General features: G+C 41.4%; 3 protein-coding genes across 7 annotated transcripts; 1 reads left to right on the top strand and 2 right to left on the bottom strand.

Moving 5' to 3' along the window:
* Positions 1-2,721: 2,721 nt before the first annotated feature.
* RBP7 (retinol binding protein 7) lies at positions 2,722-4,243 on the bottom strand (the record flags this gene model as incomplete). Its single annotated transcript, XM_084220204.1, has 4 exons — positions 2,722-2,799; positions 3,117-3,218; positions 3,474-3,652; positions 4,171-4,243. 4 exons carry the CDS (start codon positions 4,241-4,243, stop codon positions 2,749-2,751), a joined length of 405 nt encoding a protein of 134 aa, XP_084076330.1. The 3' UTR covers positions 2,722-2,748.
* Positions 4,244-4,882: 639 nt separating this feature from the next.
* Positions 4,883-10,723, bottom strand: NMNAT1 (nicotinamide nucleotide adenylyltransferase 1). Of its 3 annotated transcripts, none has more exons than XM_084220375.1 (6): positions 10,598-10,723; positions 10,178-10,313; positions 8,408-8,582; positions 7,782-7,965; positions 7,469-7,614; positions 4,883-7,100 (listed from the first exon to the last, which is right to left on the bottom strand). In XM_084220375.1, exons 3-6 carry the CDS (start codon positions 8,529-8,531, stop codon positions 6,682-6,684), a joined length of 873 nt encoding a protein of 290 aa, XP_084076501.1. In that variant the 5' UTR covers positions 8,532-8,582; positions 10,178-10,313; positions 10,598-10,723; the 3' UTR covers positions 4,883-6,681. The 3 variants fall into 3 exon arrangements, with proteins under 3 accessions (XP_084076501.1, XP_084076503.1, XP_084076502.1); XM_084220377.1 differs by having other exon boundaries at positions 10,178-10,250; positions 10,598-10,626; XM_084220376.1 differs by lacking the exon at positions 10,598-10,723 and adding an exon at positions 10,516-10,559.
* On the top strand, positions 10,671-18,997 carry LZIC (leucine zipper and CTNNBIP1 domain containing). 3 transcript variants are annotated; one of them, XM_084220380.1, is made up of 8 exons: positions 10,671-10,717; positions 11,310-11,451; positions 12,490-12,625; positions 13,109-13,207; positions 13,664-13,759; positions 15,523-15,604; positions 16,542-16,604; positions 18,202-18,997. In XM_084220380.1, the coding sequence occupies exons 2-7, from the start codon at positions 11,351-11,353 to the stop codon at positions 16,598-16,600; spliced, it is 573 nt and encodes a 190-aa protein (XP_084076506.1). In that variant the 5' UTR covers positions 10,671-10,717; positions 11,310-11,350; the 3' UTR covers positions 16,601-16,604; positions 18,202-18,997. The 3 variants fall into 3 exon arrangements, with proteins under 3 accessions (XP_084076506.1, XP_084076504.1, XP_084076505.1); XM_084220378.1 differs by lacking the exon at positions 18,202-18,997 and having other exon boundaries at positions 16,542-17,372; XM_084220379.1 differs by lacking the exons at positions 10,671-10,717; positions 18,202-18,997 and having other exon boundaries at positions 10,728-11,451; positions 16,542-17,372.
* Positions 18,998-20,489: the final 1,492 nt, after the last annotated feature.

Genomic DNA, 20,489 nt, shown 5'->3' with positions numbered 1-20,489 from the left:
CCCCCGCCCGCCCGCGGCCCCTGCCCCGCGCAGAGATTATTCATCAAAACAACAGGGCGGCGGCGGCCATCTTGGGGATCACGTGACCCCGCGGGGCGGAGCACGCCGGGGCCGCGCGCGCGCCGCGCCGGCCAATGGCAGCGGCCCGAGGGGCGGAGCCTGGGAGGGGCCCGGGAAAGGCGGGCCCGGGGCTCGTGAGGGGCCGCGGTTCGTGAGGGGCCCGGGGAGACGGGAACGGGGCCCGGAACAAGGCCCGGACCGGGGCAGCTGCCGCTCAGGGGCGCTGCCACCCCAGGGAGGGTCAAGCTGCTGAAGCCTTCCCTCTCCAATGGGTCCTTAAATATTAACCCCTTCTCAGTGACGGGTGCTTGAGAATTCACAGGATCTAAATCGAATTATTGCGAGCTGAGTAACATACCAAGGGAAAAACAAGATGCCAAGGCCCCATTGAGTGTTTGGTCTCGGCCTTTTCTCAGTGTAGTTTGAACATGAAGTATTTCTTTTTCCTTATTACAAACTTTTCTGCACCTAATTCCCTCATTATACCACCAATACTGTATTTCTGGAAGATATTAATCTTTTCCCTCACACTCGAAGGGAAACTCAGCCACAGAAAAAACCGGCCAGATTCCATGTAAGTACATAGGAGGGTCACCGCCACCTCATTTTCTTTGAGTTATAATACACATAGATGAAAGAGAAAAGGATATTTTAAAGTTGCTCTTTTGGCAAAGGATAAACAAATTGAGGGTTGCCTCAGCAAATTTTTAGCCCAGGATGAACAGTCACTAATAATATGACCAGGACAGCAAGCCCTGCATGGTGCAGTGTGATTTGAGTCAGCAAGGGAAAAAATCCTGTTAAAGCTGAATGTTCTTAAGATGGAACTAAACTGATCCATATGAGCTATTAGGACATATTTTCATACACACTGCAAATAATTATCTAGCAGTAGAATTGATCAATTTTTTAAATGCAGAGATGAGGCAGGTAGGCATTCTGGCCTTATGTTTTCATATACATCTTTAATGTACTTTATTGATCTAAAATTTTTTTGAACAAAATATTTTGATGACTTAACCAGGGTGCTCAGAAAGGAAAACAATACTTGCATCATGATATATATTGCCAGTCTTTTTATAGAATAGAGGTGCATTGTTACCTTTGATTTTTAGATTACACTTCATTTTGTGTTTATCTCCTTGGGAGTTTTTTAAAGATAATTGGTCTGAAACACCTTTGAATAAAACCCTTCAAGTGCTTCTCTGGGGAGTTCTGCTCTCGTCCTTCAAGGTCATTACTGCCTTTCTGTACTGCATCTCACAGCGGTTTTGCTGGAGAGCGCAGCCTGGCCGCAGTTTGAGAGTATCCGCGTGTTTGACCCCTGAACCCTTGGCGCTGAGCACCTGCCCAGTTCCGTGAGGAACAGCGCGCTGCAGCGGCGCCATCCGCTGGCGCAGAAAACTCTGCCCGATGCTGCATAACGGATGTGAGCGGGGCTGCTGCCCCAGTTTGTGATTCCTACTAACATAACACTCGAACAGCAATTTTGTTTTCAAGCAAATGAAACCACTCAGTTCCAGAAGGAAGACGCTGTCAGGGTCCACAGCATAAACACCAGGCATTTTACTGCTGGGCCCCACACTTCCCTAACTGTATAAAGGCTGTTAGTCCTTTTCTTTTTATTTTGGAAACCAGCATAAATTTACACAAGTCTAGTAATTAGAGGAGGGCGCCAATCTAACCAAGAGCCCCCCATGCTTCAACAGATTTTTGTCTAACTGATGGTGACTGTAAGCATTTTGAACGGATAAGAAGTATCAGAAAGGTGGTGCTACTTGTTTCAAAATGTCAGGGACTATTTTTTTCATATGAAGTAATTAAGTTACTAAGCGTAATCCACAGTTCTTCAAGAATATGCAATGAAGAATATGCAGCAACTCATTTAATTTGTAACTGCCTAGTTTATCTAACAACTTACATGTTCACACAAGAAAAAATTTTCGATGCAATACTGCACACAGTCATAAAGAAAAACATTTAATCTAATTAACAGTTGTATGCAAACAAAGCTGAACTAAAGCAGCTTTGTTTGCCCTCAGTATATGTGCTTACAGAGTTCAATTATTTTGCAGACTGGAATCTTCATGGATCACTCAGACCCATCTTCATGGTTCTGGGATTTGACCACAGGTTTGTTTCCTCTGGTAAGCTCAACTTAATTATTTTTGAGAACAAAGCAGCTCTAGCACAATATGGCGTCTCACACTGCAGTGTGAAAGACACAAGCAGGTAAAGTAGTAGTCTGCACCTTAAAGAAAAGCATTTTGAAAAATAAATCCATACCTTTTGTTGTTGGCTTCATTACTTATTTTCCCTTCTCTATCAGCACCCCATTCCCCCTGTTTTGTCTGCATCTTTGAATGCCTCTTAGAATTGGCAGGTTTTCTCCTTTTAATTGACTTTTGACTACCTAGAGACCCAGAGTCATCACTTATATTTTGGGTTGTTTTTTTTCTCTACAAAAACACATTCAAAAACAAGGTACTTAAGATTAGTTTGAGGCATTTATTAGCAAAAATCAGACCTTTAACACTGGCAACAGCAGACTTATTTCCTGAGCCAGAAACTTCAGACCATTCAGGTTAATAGGTACAGGAGTCAGTTCTTGTCCGTAGAGCCCTCACTGGACACGAGGCTCCTGAGCAGAGCTGTCCCTGCAGGCAGGACCCAGCACACCACACAGACTCAAGCTCTCTTGAAGACCTGTCTACAGACTTGATTCTCACAACGAAGCTCCTACCAAAAGAAACACAAAAACAAACAAACAGAAAACCCAAGAGTATAGATATCTATAGTAATCAAAGGAACTGCTTCCAAAATTGAACATAGGTCCTTTACCACCACCCTGGCCATGCTAATGACTTACACTTAACATTCAAATTTAACTGCATGTGACAGTGAAACAATGAAGCTGTTTCAAAGCAGAATGTGCTCACTATGTACCATCCATTACACATCCTACAGAGCTAGAAGACATATGCACACCGTGACCACATTATAAATCTAATTTTCACCATACAGAGATATAATTAGTAGAAATCTGAAGTCAATACCAGGTGGAGGTCATCCCCTTCGAGCCAGTGAGTCCAGCCCCTATTCTTCTTCTCGCCAGTCTGGACACAGACAAGTTTGTCATTTTCCCAGGTAACAACGCTCTGTAGAACAGGAGCAAAAAGGTATTTCTGTATGTCTGTCTCAGTTCTGCAAGATACTTGCAGAAACTGTGCATTTTCCTGGATAAAAGAGGACCTAGATATTACCCCTGAGCAAAAGTGACATTCCTTGTCTGTAACTCAGGCTCCTACTGCTGTCTTGCACTACAAATATTATTCTTGAAACAGTTTCAGCTCAAGTATCTGGATTGATCATGGCATCTTAATTTTGCCCCAGTCTCATATATTCCATCTTACCTTGCATTTTCTGTTATCCAAGCCTTTATTATCTTCCTCAAACTCTTCTCCAACTTTGAATTCAGTCAAATAATCTCTGAATGAGCTAGTGGTATGGATATAGAACGAATCACCATCTTGTTTGATCACTTTCTGAGGCTTCAGCATTTTTGCTATTTTGCGTGTTGCAAAGTCAATACCTTGGACAGAAGGCACAAACATCAGAGTTGTATTTATCACCAGCCATTCTGGCAGCCAGGAATTAGCCTTTATTGCTACCAGAAGCATTTCTTACAGTAGTTTGACCTTACTGCTTCACAGCATTTTGTTGTTTTATTGGAACCTTTTGTTTTGTTTAAAGCTGCATGTTAGACAGAGTAAGTTGTCCTCTTGTACTTTTTACTCTTTGAAAACCAGTTTATTCAGCTGTTGTACAATTCCTATGCAGCATTTCCAGGACTTTCAGACAGAAGACTTCTGGAGACAGCTGGCTTCCCCCACAGAGACACCCAAACTTGGTTTTAGACTTTACCCCCTACTTACCCCTCAGAGGTGAATGCCTATTCTCATCCTTTGTCAGAGGAAAGGCAAGAATTAACAAGACTCTCTTTAAGGCATTCTATACCTTAAATAGGGTGAAATGAAGGGCAGTCCTTAAAATTCAAAAAGACCCTTAAGGGAGGAGGGAGGAAGGACAGAAGCAGGTATTTCCACCTACCTAAGGCCACCATATAACCTTCGAAGTTGTCATTGCTGACAAGGTTCCAGGTCCCGCTGAAATCCACAGGCATTGCCAGACAGTAGAAGGAAGATCCAGTCAAAAATGCAAATGTAGTTTTCTAGCTAGGCTTTTTATAGGGCAGCCTGTGGGTGGGATTACATCCCAGGACCTTTCTGCTGGAGGGGAAGGGTGCTACTGCTGAGCCAGTGGGTGAAAGGGTATTTGTAGAATGGCTTCAGCTGTGCTGGAGGGAAAAGTTCACCATGTCTGAAATCTTCGTGTGGAGCAAATGTTAACAGCCCAAGAGCCACAATGCAAGCCAAAAACTGGTTTAAACCATTTTGTCCCTCTTGTATACTTTAAAGGGACTGATTTTGTCATTACTAAGATTTCCTGCAAGTTTATTAGATTTGAGCTTTATGATCTGAAATCCAGAATATCTGTTGAAAAGGTGATGTACCCTGTAAAGACAGGCTGTACTTGAACAGACACGGGTTGACTGTTAAACTGTGGATTGTATTATAACAACAAATTTTAAAGCAATGCCTATGGCACAGAGATAAGAATTATATCATGTTGGTTTATGTCTTGAGTGAGTAGTAAACAGAATTCAAAAAGTAATCTTGCATATACAGGAAATGTAGCTCCTGCCTTTGCTTTCTGTTCTTGACATAAAGGAGAGCTGATACAGGAGCTGTTCCCACTGATGCTTTATTAGATGCTACATGTTGTGGCAGAACACAGGCAGCAGAGTGCATGATGCAGCAGATAAGCTTCAGTGTTGGACTTCACCTTCAGCAAAGAAGTGACAGAAATCCCCGATGACCCAGCAATGTGTTTTAAAAAGTGAATAAAAAATGCTTAACTTTGAAGAGAAAGGACTTGGAGAATTTGAAGTGAGGAAATAAGGGATTTAGAGGTGAGGAAACACACCTATACCTACTACATTTATTCATTTACTTTCATTTGCTGACTTGTGTTAGGCTGAATAAGAAGGACAATATTTCACAGAGAAGTTCCCCAAAGTTTAGCTCCATTTTTGGAGCTGGCAGTTTGATCCATATGACTCACAGAATTATGCGAGTAGGAACTCAGGACGTCAAAGCTTCTTTCCTGTTTGCAGCTGGATATTGTTCTTTAACCTACACTAAAACAGGAATGGCACTGAGAAATGAAAATTACTATTTCCTCTTCACTCAAATAGTAACATTTCACCCACAATTTGGTGTTCTGAGGTTATGGTAGTAAAGCACTGTTGCAATACTACTGAGTTCTTGCAAGCAAAGAGAAGTCAATACTTGGTAAATCCTGTGCCAAAGTCCAGATATAACATTTTAATTTAAATTATGCAGATAGTCTGGGGTGTGGTCCTTCTTTCTGTAAATCAGTACTTAAACTTCACACAAAGACCTCTAAAGAGTTGTTGGTTCATGAGAAGTGGCTTGCAAACCTTGGCATTCTTAATAAGGCACATAATACAAACAAAAATGAGATAGCAGCAAATAAAAGGAGGTAGAATTCTATCACCACAACAGTCACAGTGCCTATATTATGTTCACATAATATAGACAACACACTGTTAGATTCAAAACCAGATTTCTAGAAAAGAAAAATATTTCACTTATGATCAGTATTGACATCCTACCATTTTCTCTCTAGTAACAGAAAACAATTCTGGCTATATATAATTATATTCTACTTGTGCCTCAAAAGTAAAAGAAACTTTATTATTTGAAATCAATGTATTATTTGTAATAAAGGGACAAGTGTCTCAGAATCAGTGCAGTGACACTATTATTAATTTCTATCTATTAAATCAATGGCTTTAAACCAGTTCCTGAGGCAGGTTTGTCCTTCCATCAGAAACAATACTGAGCTTAACATTACAGCCCTGGAAACACGAACGGAAAAGTAAAGTACAAGACATTTCTGGAAGCAAATTGCATGACAGCAAACAAGCAGCTGCATATCTCAAAGGCAAGCAGCTCAAAGTATGCTATACCTAGCACTTCAGCCAGGAGGAAATTCTTCCCTTCCAGGATAGAGCTAAATAATTTTTTTGAGGTGAACCACATGTTGACAATTAAAAGAAAAATTTACATAGATTTACTGTAAGTAAATGGTACATCTTGAAACCAGATAACTTTGTTAAGACACTATCAGTTATTAAAAATATTTGTGTTACTGTTTTATAAATAGCAAAGCAGTTTGAGTTAAAACTAATCAGAACATTTTCATTTGTTTTGCTTATACATTTGCAATTTTCACATACCAATGTGAATTCTTATACTCACTTCAGTGCACTGGGACAAAACATTAAAATGTGAAAATCATATTACTGGACTTGAAAAAGGTTGTGTAGGTCCAATCACTGAGTGCACCAAGCTTCATTGCTAACTACAGATGTACGGAATTAGCCCACTATTTACCTGAGGAAACCCCCAACCAGCCCCTAGAAAACACACTTTCCTGTACCGAAATGTAGTTTTTTTCACAGCAGACAGTAAGTCAGTTGTTCAGTGCCTGTGAGCCCCTGGGGTCGCTGGCATGCTTCTGTAAGGGAGCCAGGACCACCCCGGCATTCCTGTCCTCGCTCTCGGCACTGTACAGCTGGTTCTTCTCGATGTACGCCCGCACCACGTCAGGCACCAGGTAACGAATGCTCTGGCCCCTCCGCAGGGCTCTCCGGATCTTGGTGGAGGAAATATCATTTGTGACCCATTCTTCCACAAGGTGAATGTTATTCTTATGTCTCCACAAAATATCCGATTCGTAGATGAATTTCTGAACATTGTTTCCGGCCCTACTGATACACACAAGGCCGTGTTTTTCCACAATTTCAGTGATGTCCTCCAACTTCCACAGATTGGGGACTCCAAAAGATTCCAGCATGTCACTTCCACAAAGCAGTTTAACCTGTGGGACACCTTAAAGAGAAGATTAAATGAGAAATAGGGCTTGGTTTGGGGCTTGGCAGATTTTAGCAAACTTGACAGGGACATTTAATTTCTTGGCTCCCTGTCTCTCTGGTTAATATGAGACAATGAAATGAAATAAAAAAAAAAAGATGCAGAGTATATAATTTATAATTACTAGCCATAATACAGGATTTTTCTGAATAAAGGTTATGGTAGTCCCTTCATTAAAGGGATCTAATGCCTTATGCTGTGGAATCTAAGGGAATAAAGTTACTGAATGACATCAGAACCAAGAGCTACCATAAAAGTTACTCATCGGTGCAATTCTCTTGAAATAACAAGGATCATTAATCATCTAATTTGCAAACAGACTTAACTTTTTACAACCGGACTCTGATTTTTCTTTTTAATGGGCTCATGCCTCTTGGGTTCCTGTTTTCTCTTCCGTCCCAGCTTTGTTATGGGTACAGCATCCTGCAGACTATTAGTGACATCGGCAGATAAAAGCTTTTGATGATGATACCTGCAAAAAAGATGTATTTTAGGTATTTTAAAGATATAGGAAAAAACTGGTATAGTATGGCCTACCAAAGAACCTGTTTCTGCATTTATCCCAACTTGTTAAAGTTAACACCATTCTTAATCCTTCTATAGGTTTATGAGACTTTTTAGAGGTTGGCTGAAGAATACCTTAAAACCTTGAGTGTTTCCAACCACTCGCTCTGGCAGCTTTCCCAATCATCAACTTCTACCCAATCTGAGTTTTTTGTAGCCAGTTTTGCCATAGTCACTCGGTGATTCGCACTGATCAGACCTTTCTTCTTATATGCATCACCCACTGGTGAAATGATGCCTTTGATTACTTTGTATTTTCCTGTGGAAAAAAACACATCACACAAGAACATGAGAAGTGGTTGAGCAGATGTTACTTCCCCTGCATTGTATTTAACCTGTGACATAACCATTATGCAGTGCAATGGCAGCTGATAGCCAGCCCTGTGGAAAAATACAGGACACACCTGCACTGTCAGGGCAGCACAATGAAGGAGTTAGTAAGATGTATTAGAAAGATATATATTTATATAAACGATAAACCCTGTGCTTTAGCTCATTAAAATCAGTAATAACACATACATGAGTTCTCTCATAATGGTCTACATGGTTTTCTATAAGACATATCAGCTTCAATATCTAATTAGCATTTGCAAAAATATCTGTCACTGTCAAGCAAGCATTCATAGACACAAAATATTCACCTTAACATTTAAGTGTCTGGTTATCAAAGCTATTCTGAATGATATAAATAAGCATCCTACCCGTTTCATGGAAGTAGTCTTTAGCCAGCTCAAACAGCCTCAGGTGCATGTTGGTGATGGGATTGAAGGACCCACAGGCCAGCAGCACCACTTCAGTCTTCATGTCAGGATCTTCCATGGCCATTGCTCACAGCCACGGAGCCAAGTGGACAATGTTGATGCCAGGTACCAGCCACTACAAGAAACGGGACAAGAAAGAGTTATTGTTACTTACTTGTGCTACCAATAAGCAGAAGATAAAATTTCATGCTGTATTTTTCTTCCATCAACCTGACCTGTGACTATTCATGTGACACTTCTTTGTCCAACTTCTTTAATCACTTCGAGTGACTAAAATATGAAATCACTGCAAAGAGGCTGCTTGCCCAGAGAGGATGGTGTACTGCCCACTCTGAAGAAAAGCAGCTCATGCTTTTAAACTTCATGTAGCGAGATTATCTGTCCTGATTGCAGCACAAAACTTATTAGAACTTTGCACCATTTTAAGATGCCAGTGCAAGTCAACTGCCAAGGGACATGTGGGCAGGGAACTTCCTTGTTAAGTAACTTCCTTCTAGTGCTTATAGGGAGAAATAGAACATCTCGTGACCATTCCTAGTCTTGCTACTCTAAACTGCAGTGACCCTTTCCAGCATGATCTATAAAACCAAGATTGTGTCACATATTATATTGTATTAAATTCTGGAGGAGAACAGCGTCAACATTTCTTTGTTTGGGATTTATTTACATTTTCTGAAATATAACATGTAAAGGCAGTAATTTATATCATTCAGTGAGATGTGTGGGAAGAGTGCTATGGACTAAACATGAGAAAAGTCAGTCTGCTTGGTGTTGCAGCAAGTGTTAGGTGGAAAAGTGGAAAAGGTGAGATAAGAATAGTAAATTACAGAAGTTTAGTAAAAGCTGCAATTAAATACTGGGGGTTTTGCCCTTTTCTAAAATACCACAGCTCTGTTCCACTTCTGAGCTTCCATTTCAGAAAGCTGCTTAAGAATTGCTGAAAATAAGGAAATCTCACTATTTATCATTCAATTTCTCCTCAAACCTCACACACCTTTTTGCTTCTGTATTCTTATCTCAAAATATTCTGGCCTGGCAAGATGTTTTCCCACATCTGGCCTAACAAAGGAGAACTGCAATGGGCTGTTGCTGTTTGCAAGATGTCTGAGACATCCTGAGGAGCACAGAATTGTCTACCATTGTTTCTACAGCAACACCACCACCTGGAAAAATCCCACGAGGTCACCCTCACATTGAGTCTCCCTTACAGAGAGGCTGAGTGATGTTCACAGCAGCCACAGCGCTGAGACACCATCACAGCCAAACCTTGTAACAGCGACTGTGTCCTACATCAAACAGCCCGCGGATAAAAGCAACTCTTGCAAGGCTTCATATTTTGTAAGTGCTAGTACTTTTCTGTGCTTTCAACAGTTTCACAAACTTTTAAAATATTCTTCATTACTGCAGAGTAGCTCAGCAGTGTAACGGCTGGTGGTAATTGAAATGCAGCCTTCACAGGGGCACGGCTAGGAGAGTTACTATGAGAACAGGGAGGAGAGGAATTAGACTTTGTAATGCAGAAATCTTACTTTCAACAGAGTGACACATGCTGAAAAACTGAAAAAGGTTGATTTTTCCTTAAAAAAAAAGTGCAAAAAAAGTAGAAAATTTTAAGATGGAAATATAGCGTGCCTTTTCGGGAGTTAATCAAGTGTCCCTTTTCATGCTCCTAATTTTACAGTTTACAGAAACAGGCAATCATTAACTCACCTTGCACTAAAAGACACCAAAATATGCCTACAGCAGGTCTTGGGATGGCTCTGGAGCCCAACCTGGCAGTCACCTTCCGGGGATAAGCAGGTAAGGATGCTTTGCTCAATCTCATTTATGTTTCAGAGGCAAATACCTGTCAAACATGTTTAAATGTCGGTATAGATATACAGAATATCAGCACGATGTGGGCGTCGCTGGACGCTTCACTAACACCCTCCGCAGCTCTCCGCCCCCGCGGGCCTGCCCGGGGGTCCGGTCCTCGCCCAACGAGCAACCCCCGCCGGCACCGCCCATCCCCGGTGAGCCCCGCTCAGCTCCGCGCTGTGCCCGCTCACCCCCGCTCGGTGTCCCTGCTCGGTGTCCCTGCTCGGTGTCCCCGCTCGGTGTCCCCTGTCCCCGCTCCCCGTCCCCGCTCACCCCGCGCTGTGCCCTCGGCCGGGCCCGCGGGGCCGCTCGCGCTCATTGGCCCGGGCGCGGCGGAAGCGGCGCCGCAGGACCGGGATGAGCCCGCCCTGCTGCGGCCTGCCCGGCTGAGGGGTGAGGGGGCCGGGGCCAGGCGGGCGGAGGGGGAAGAGCGGGGCCGGAGCCTGGCCGGGGAACGGGCAGGCGGGCCCCGGGCAGCGCCCGAGTTCCGCCCGCCCCTCCCGCAGGCCGCGCGCCCCGGCCCGGAGCGACGGCCGCGTTCCCTCAGGGCGGCTGCGGGGCTGGGATGGCCGCTGGCCGCCGTGTCCGCCCCGGGACCATCCCCGGGACCATCCCCGGGACCATCCCCGGGGAGCGCTGGTTCTGCCTGCTGCCCCGCACACCTGCACCCGGGCTGGCTCCTGAACAGCGGGCCAAGGGGCCGCTGAGGAGTCGAACCTATTGTGTCATATAGCGGGGCCTGTGTATTTCAGTAATTGCTGCTTGATTGTATGTGCTGTGGCTCTTGGAGTTCCTGGTGAACTGCCTCTTGCTGTGAAGATAATTCTGTGCACGCAGCCTGGCATTTCTGTATTTCCACTGCAAGAATCTCCGGGTGTTGTTATTAAACATTCCGTCAGCAAGATATTGCATAATTTTAATATTTAGAGTGTTTTAAATACATTTAAAGTTGTTGATACAAACAATAAAATGTACTTTCTCATAGGAGTGTAATGTAAAAACAACATTTTCATGTGAAAATAGAAAATGGCTTCAAGAGGAACAACAGAGACCAGTAAACTAAAACAAAACTTGGAGGAGCAATTGGACAGATTAATGCAGCAACTTCAGGATCTGGAAGAGTGCAGGTAATAAAAATAGTTGCTTTCCTCTTATACAGTAGTATTTTTCTTAAGTGGTTGGCAGAAGAAAATGGTACCTTTCAAAAATCTTAGGAAGGGACTTATTTATTTTTGTGTTTTGCTGTGGCTTTCTGTTTTTAAATTAGGTAGGATATTGGTATCAGTAAAAATTATTTTTAAAAACCTTTATTAAGATTGCTTTATATATCTGGGAAAAATGCAAGCAGAAATGCTCTGTATTTTCTTTGAAATGTTATATTTCAGTGTGACTTTTAAACTTTATACAGCTGTTCATAAAAATGACATTTTTTCTATGAGATTTTTAATAGGAGTGAACAAATAGCTTTTGGGGCTCTTTTGGTTTATCTTATAATTATAGATGCCGGGGGAGGGGGTTGCATTGTTTACTTTTTAGTTTGTCTAATCTTCATGTGATTTTGTATTAGCCTTCTATGCGTTGATACAATTTGAGACAGTGAATTATCAAGCAGGTTGGGCTTTTATCTGCTTTAGTAGTTGCATTTAAGCACGCCGTGTTTAGATGCTTTCTGACTCTAGTTCTAACTTGTCGTAGGAGTACGTATCTTGTTCAAGAACAATTAGAACTGCTGAGGGGTGGTGGTGCTGTTCTGGGAATTGGGCAAAGTTTAGACAGCAGGATCAGTTGTTCCTAAGTGGATGGCTTTGGGTGAGGAGATAGGCTCCTCAGATAATCTCATTCACTGCAGCTTTGGGCAAGACAATCTCACCACATAATACTTCTAAATACTGCTCCAGGTGTGGGGTATCTTGTTTATTACTAGAGCTGTTTTATTATCACTGAGTGTAGAACCATGCTGGTGGCTGGGAGGGGTGCAAACCCAAGCAATGCATGAGCTGGACAGGAGCTGAGAGGGCCAGAGCAGAGCAGGGTGCAGAGATGGGAACTCCTCAGTGCTGCCTCAGGAACCAAGCTCTGTGTTATGGCCCAATGTCCTGTGCCCCATAGGATGCCTCAGGTTGGATCCTGTGATTCAGTGTGTCTTCTTCTTGGGTCCTCCCTAGAGAGGAGCTGGATGCAGATGAGTACGAAGAGACCAAAAAAGAAACTCTTGAGCAGCTGAGTGAGTTCAATGACTCCCTGAAGAAGATTATGTCTGGAGATATGACTTTGGTGGATGAGCTCAGCGGCATGCAACTGGTAAGGATGGATGATGTGTTGCTAAAAAACTTCATGTTCTGTCTGGAGTTGATGAAATAGCAAATAGGTACAAGTGATTCACTAGAATTTTTATGTGAAATATAGATCTATGTAACTAATGTATTTCCTAATTTAGTACACATGTATATGTAAAAAACATGGATAGGTATCTTCATTTGAAAAGGGAAAAAATCCCATTGATGAATTACAACCTCAACAGTGTAGGAGATTAAGATCTGGACAGTAATGGAAAGTTTCACAGCTCTTTCTCAGTCTAGTTACATTAATTAGAGGATTCTTTAAGCCCTCCATAAAGGTAATTTTTTTAAAATTTCACTTCCATGGTTATGAAAAAAGATGAGCTCTGTGTATCAAATGATGCAGAGGATACTAATGATGCTTTCCAGCCCTCATTAATCTCGTCCTGCTGCTGTAGTTTGTGATTCCTGTTAGTCTTGGTCATTCTTGCTCTTCTCCTTGCAGGCAATACAAGCAGCCATCAGCCAAGCATTTAAAACTCCAGAAGTGATTAGAATGTTTGCAAAGAAGCAGCCGAGGCAATTGAGGACAAGGCTGGCAGAGGTGAAGGCTTCTGTTTTACTGCAAAAGCTGTTTATTTGAGGCAGACTGATTCAAATGTGTAATGATTGCAAGGAAAGCACTGAGTGTGCTGGAAAACTTGGTCATAAAGTCCAAAAGAGATGGAGAAGTTCTCTTTCAGTATTTGTTCAGTCTTAAATGTTTATTGAGGTAATGGGGGCAACCATGTGTATTTCTTGAATTATCTTCTATCTTCCCGCTTCAAAGCAAAAATGGGATTAACAGAGTGAACTGAGGAAGCTGCAAATAGAGAGTCTGTGATTGTACTCAGGGCTGGAGAGTGCACTCGATGTTTCAGAGTTCTAAATTGAAGATCCAGACGATGTGGGTCCATTACTACTGATGATATTTTTAGGCTGTTGCATTTCTCATGCTGTTGTGTTGGGTGAAATAATGGAAGTTTATATATATTTTGACTTTTTCTGCCCTGGTATGCAGATGGACAGAGACTTAATGGTTGGGAAGTTGCCACGAGACCTGTACACCCAACAGAAACTGGAAATCCTCACTGCCCTCAGAAAGCTTGGTGAGAAGGTAAGGGGTTGGTATGATAGTCAGGTGAGTAGAGTTTTCTGCCTATTTAGGAGGAATTAGAAATACTTAAAATAAGAAATTACAATTTTATGAGCAAATGATAAAATGCAACTAGCTGTGACATTACATAAATGTCCTTCCATTTTAATGCCAAACTTTCTGAAGCTGAACATGTATCAAATACTTTGGTACATTTCTGTATGGCTGTTTCTACTTTTAAATACTTCCCTTGGTGGGCTGTATGCATGAATCACACACCAGCTGGTACAAGGTGATGGGATTCATAAAAGCTACAAAACAAGTATTTTATTTGCCATCTACCACTAATTCATCAGGAACTATTCAAGACCTCTGACATGTATCCAGCTTCACTTTTATAGTATCAATTGTGCTTACCCCTGGGTATGAGAAAAAGAAATTGGAGAGATGAGTGATAAATTCATTGTTGCCCCAGTGATCCATCAGTGACAGAAAAAGCCCTGGGTTTGCCACCAGAGGGAGGAAGAGAAGTTACTTCTCTTTGTGGATGGTATATGAAGAAAATGGGTTGCTGTGTATCTCTGTACTTCAGCTTTGTTAGGAAATTGAGGAATGTCATGGAAAAGATCAAGTGCAGTACTTAAAGGAGCTGCAATCCAAGTAGTTTCCAAAGCAAAGGCTTTCCCAATATTTTACTGCTTGAGTGTCAGAGACAAAAAAATGCTTTGCAGATATGTAAAAGCTAGTTAATGTTGTGAACTGAATGCATGAAGCTACGTAATCCTCTTGGAACGAGTTCCTTGGACCACAACATCAGGCCACTTCACCACGCTCTGACCTATCCTCTTAATCTTTTAAAATGATCAGTAGCCCACTGCACAGAGGGCTGGCTAGGACAGTAGTCTCACATCTGGATGTGAACAATGACAGCAAATGCTGCATGTTTGTCTGCACAACACTGCAAAATGTTAAGTAGCTGTATGCTTGCAAACAAAGCCAGCACAGGCAGGTAAGTAATATGTTTTCCTTCATTCCAACATCATCCTGAATATCTGTACCTGATTTTTATATTTCTAATAAATAAAGTGACACAAACACTGTGAAGAGTTTGACACATATGCTCTGTTGTAATAAAGATGTGTATCTGAGGCTAATTAAATGACTTCTAACTTAGCATATCTAAACCTTCCAAATGTAGGTTACTGCTTCATTATTGTAAATATTTTATGGGCATCTGTCACAAGGCATCAGAGCACGTACATAAAAGTAAAATATACATAGGGAAATGTCACTTTAAAGGAAGAGAACCATTTCTAGGTCATTGGCTCTTAACATGGTCAAAGCTGGCAATGACTGCTTTTTGTTTTTGCTTTCCTCAGTAGATTATAGGAAGTAAGCTTAGATCTTAGTTCTTTACTGTACTGACCGTGTGATAAAAAACTTTTTGACACCTTGGCATAGTTCAGGTACACAGGTACAGTATGACCTTTTAATAAAAAATGATCACTACAAATCAACTTGCAACTTGCGTGTGCTGGCATGTCTGACACTGCACATGCTGTCCTGCCTGGGCTGACAGGAGCCAGGGAGGGAAAATTCAGTGCTAGGGGAAATGGCTTCTGTTTTTGTTTTAGGTTTCAGTACGGTAGATAACACTGCTGTTCAAAAGCTGTAAATGGACAATTGCTGTAACCTGTCCTAGCTCATGTAGATGCACAAGTAGATGGTGGGAACATGCATGGTTAAGGTATCAGCTTCACAGTTGTGGCATTTTTTTGATTCAGCTTACTGGTGATGATGAGATGTTCTTGTCAACAAATGCTGGTACAGCCCTGAGCCAATTTGAGAGAGTCTCCACTGACCTTGGTAAGTTTTCATTCTCATAACTTCTGATTCCTTTGCCTCATTGAACCCTGATTAATAGAAGCACGTCTGGTTCCTTTATGAAAGAGAATATATGAACAAGAGATTCATGCCATTAAATGTTAATATATGTTTTATTAACAATGAAACTCTGATACACTATTATGAGGAAACAGTAACACAACAGATAAATCCAATGCCAAACATCCACGAAATGCCAAGGGTGCCCATCATGTTGAAAGCTTGAATCGTCTGTCTCAAGCAGAGACGCTGCTCTTAGAATTAAACACAGATCTTTTTTGCATTAAAGACTCTCTTCAGGAGAGCTGTGTCCTCTGCTTGCTTGATGCAGAGAATTTGGCAGTTTTTGGCACATTGTCAAAATACAGCTTTAAACCACTCTTCCTGCTGTGATTGTCATAACTCTCATTGTGTCAACAGGATCAAGAGTTGAGTTACAAAAGGCATTCAATAAGCACACAGGTCATTGTAGTGGTAGTAGTTAGAACTGAAAGAGCTATGAATGGCAGGAAGGTACCAGACTAGCTCAGGGTACAAATAAACTGTCTGGGTGCCCTACCTTTCAGCTCTGCCCTCCCTGGAAGTGTAAGCACGGTGAGAACCCTCTCTTCAACAAGGGACTTTGGCAGTGACTGTGTGTGTGGGGGGGTGTTAGCAAAACCATTCCAGCTACAAACACAAAGCACAGCTCTGCAGGAGAAGCTGGGGGAAAGGGAGCTCCATCCCAGCCAGGCCCAGTAGGACATGGCTGCTCTAGACCTGGCAAGCCTGTGTGGGTTTTTTTTTAATTAGCTCAAGTATTCAAGTTTTCACAATGTAGGTTTGATTTCTTTGGATCTCAAATGTTTTGCTTGATTTAAATTGTATATAAGGTAATTCACAATTTCCACTAATACTGAAAATGCTTTTTCCCCCTCAGGGTCAGGAGACAAAGTCTTTGCTCTTGCAAGTGTTGAAGTAGAAAAGGCAAAACAATGAAGAGGTTCGTGAGGCTTGTGTCTCCAGTTATCAGCAGCACTGGATTTTGGTCATACTGCGTTCAGTTTTTCTATTTCTTAAAGGTTGAAAAAAAAGCAAAGTAAAACAAAAAACCCGAGCTCTAAATCTCTTGGGTCCTTAACTAGAAGATATGAAGTAAACAGCCTTAAGTGCACTTTGGGACCTTGGTGTCTGTACCCTTTAAGTAATACAAGCTCTGAGGCTGAACACTAAGTGGAACTCTAAAACAAAAGCATGGTATGACTGTCTTTCGAAAGAGTCAGTTGTTTTGAGCTCTTCTGAATGTGTATTTCTCTAACTATTAAAACTTAATCTTTTTTGCATGTGGTTGTAGCAAGCAGATCTTTTTACAAAGTGGTCCTGATGATTTTTTTTGGGTTATTCTTCACATTGTCTTAATTTTTGTCTGGACTTCCCACTAAGTAGTTTGTGCTAGGAAAGATTGAAGCTTTGGAAAATGGATGTAGTTTATTGAAATGCCATCTTTCTACAAACTGTTTGCAGAAGACCCAAAATGAGCCTGGATGCTGATCACTGGCCCTTGGCTGCTTGTTTGCCGTGCACATGAATGAGCACTTTGTGTCCCAGCCCTGACTGAGGACAATGGCAGCCCTGTGGGGAGGCTTCTGGAGTCATTTAACCTTGTGTATTGAAAGGACAGGAATTGATAGGACATGGCAATGAGATGCTCTTCCTTCAGCTCTGGTGTATAACTGCACGCTGCTGTTATTTCAGAGGGGGCATGAAATAGCTTGCAAGTAGAAACAAGTTTTAAAGGGGGGGGGGAAGCTGCCATTATGTGATCAGTGCGAGTGTTGTTCCATCTCAGGGGTGGTGCTGTGGAGGGGGATGATCTGTGTCTCCACTGGATCCTGAATAAACTTGGCTTAGGAGGATTTGAAATCTCATGTAGTTGAATTTTTAGCTCAGTGACTAGGTGGGTAGCATTGACTATAAACAGAAAATTAACGTGGTCAGTCGTCATTTAGAGTGCACTTATAGGGCATAAATACCCTAAAAATTAGCAAGTTTGTCTAATTGTAAACTGGGACTGGAGTAGACTAGAAAATGTGTTTCTAGACTGTATTTTGCTTTAACAGATACACTTTTGACATCTAGCATTTAAGAAATGAAAGGATACATGGTAGAGATAGCATAATTTGTTTTTCACTGATAAAAGTTCTTTCTCCCTGTTATTAGAAATCCTTTATTGAGGAGGGGTCCTTTGTCCATTCCAGCAGAACTATTTTCTGTCTGGGACAGCATTGTGTTCTCTGACAAAGGCTGATTGCAGCTTCATAGCTGAGAGCAGCTTATTAAGAGGCATTATTAGACTCTGAAGTTATGGGAAGCAAAACAGTCTGTGGGGACTGGAGCTGCCTTCTTTTCCTTTCTGCTCATTACTGGTGCTAAGGAACTCTCTCCCCATACACCCCAAGCCTGCTTGCAGCATTATTATGTAAATTAAATCTCTCAGCACTCACAAAAAGTTTACAGTACAATGACATCTTTTTCCTTGTAGTTTGAGAGGTGTAAGTTTCCAGGAGAAACTTTTTAAAATTGGTTTGTAAATATTTCAGGATTTTTGCAAATACCTGTACTGCGGGCAGTTGTAACATTCCAATTAAATTGATCCTTGACGGAACGTCTTTCCAACATCTGCTGCTTCTGCTCTTGGAAGGATTTCTGGTGGTTTAGATGGACAAAGATGAGACTGAGTCCAGTACCAGTATTGCAAGATTCAGTGTGTTGGGTCAGACTTCTCAGAAGCTGTGAAGGGTCAGAAATCAGAGCTCTACCCAGAGACTGGCTGTGTCCTGCAGAATGCCCTGACCATAAATGTGATTTAACAAGGAAACTGCTGCTGATGTGAAGCTATTCATGTGTTGACCCTAACAGATAGTTAAGTATCCTCTTGAAATAGTTAGATTGATTTCAGGCATAGTAAGTTAATCGGTGTGCTGTGCTAAATACTTTGCTAAATAATCCTGGGATGTACCTCCACCAGCATCTCAAATGTTTCTGCAGGGGCTGGAAAAAAAAGTCGGTAATCTATTTATTATAATAATGATTTCCTCAAATAAAAACTTATAATAAAAGAACAACTCCTAAATGAAAGCATGGGTTTGTGTTTAACAAACAAGCTTGTGATGTGTGAGTTCCATCCCCAGTTCCGTGTTGGACCTGGGCAATCACTCATTCTGTACACATCTTTCTTTCCTGGAGTAAAATACAGATTATGATCCTTAAATATTGAGTGCTGTGAAGTTGTTATTGATCATACATAGCTTTGAAGATTAAAAGTGCTTTGTTTTTTGTTTATCATTTTACTTCTGAAATAAGAACTGTAAAGTACAGTAGCTTTAAACACATCTGCAAAGTTCCCAGAGTCCTTTTTTTGGCTGTATATAACCTTCTTTTTTTAATCTTCTTTCTCTATAGAGTGAATTCAGTGATTGTACTGATCTGAAGGAAAAAGTGTTAGAAAATTGAAGCTTCAAATATTCTGTCTTTCTTTCTTCTATCTTTGTCTCCTTGTGTTATTTCCCTTCTTTGATCTTGAATGGAAAAGTAGCAAGTTACCTTTGTGTTGTAGAAAAAATACAAGATTTCTTAAGAGATCCCTTGGTTTCTCATGCTACTTTGCCTGTAAAAGTCAAGTTCATTTTGATAGAGAGCTCTGTGTAAATGACACCCCATGGCCAGGCAGTTCAGGCTGTATCATTGGTGGCTGAAATGGGACCGATGCATGGTTTTGATGGATTTGAATTATCAGACTAAAGTCTGACATATAAAATATTAACAAAAGAAAAAGAGATTCCAAACTAAAAACAAGTCCTTCATTGGGTACCACACACATCTTGGAGAGAAGGAGTTTTCATTATTGTTGTGTGTGGTTGAATCATGGATAATGAAAGCAGGGATTGTGTATGCAGATGCTGCTGGAAGCCCTTAATGAGAGGGGGATGCCAACAAGTACAGAGGGACTTGGAGGGTGGAAGCAGCTTTGCTGTGAAGGAATCCTAAATGAATTTCAGAGCTGATTAAGAAAGAACTGGAGATCAGGAAGGACGGGGTGAAGTGAGAGAATTTTTCTAAGTCAAGCAGGGATTCAGAGGAAAAGGTTTCATGAAGTTTTGGCTTACTAGAATATACAGCAGCCTCATTAAACAAGAGATTAGAAGCTATTGAAAAGAAAAATCCATTTAATCTGATAGATTTCTGTAAAATAATATCAAGTCTTTATGCAATATGTTAGACTTAACCTTTAGATAATTAAACTTGTAACATTCCCTTGCTGAGGGTTAGGTCAAGCAGTGTGATGATTGGAAGGTAACGGATTTGATCACGTGCAATTCTACATTCTGTTTGCTTTGGGAGGCTCCGTGCATTCCCATGAGACATGAACAATATTTTAATCTATCTCTTGCAGACCTAGCATAGTTGAGAGGCCTCTTGAGCATCCATCATGTCTTATGATGCTACAAGTGACTGATGGCAAGATGTCACCTTGCTTGATAGCTAAACATCTCGGTAAGCTTGAAGGGAATAAACTAAGATGGGGCAGGAGCTCAGTTTTAAGAAAATAGATCTAAAATTCTCCTAGGCTAGAAGCAGCCTTGTGGTATCTCTCCCTGCCAAAACCCTTCCTAAATAAATGCAGGATGTTAAATTGATGATGTGTAAGATTGCATTGCACTGCTGTACAGTCAGCCAGCTGAATTAGGAGAGCTAGACAGTACTTAGTCATAAAATGGTGTTGTGCCCATGATGTTATCAGTAAGGAAATTCATACTATTGCAAGGATGCAAATGATGGCTTAATTATATGCTCCCACTAGCATAAGATGCTTTTAGATCTTTCCCTC

The sequence above is a fragment of the Fringilla coelebs genome, assembly GCF_963513975.1.
Source record: "Fringilla coelebs genome assembly, chromosome: 22".
NCBI classification, from domain to species: Eukaryota; Metazoa; Chordata; class Aves; order Passeriformes; family Fringillidae; genus Fringilla; species Fringilla coelebs.
The sequence above is the reverse complement of the archived record's forward strand: the minus strand, read 5'-3'. Positions and strand labels throughout refer to the sequence as shown.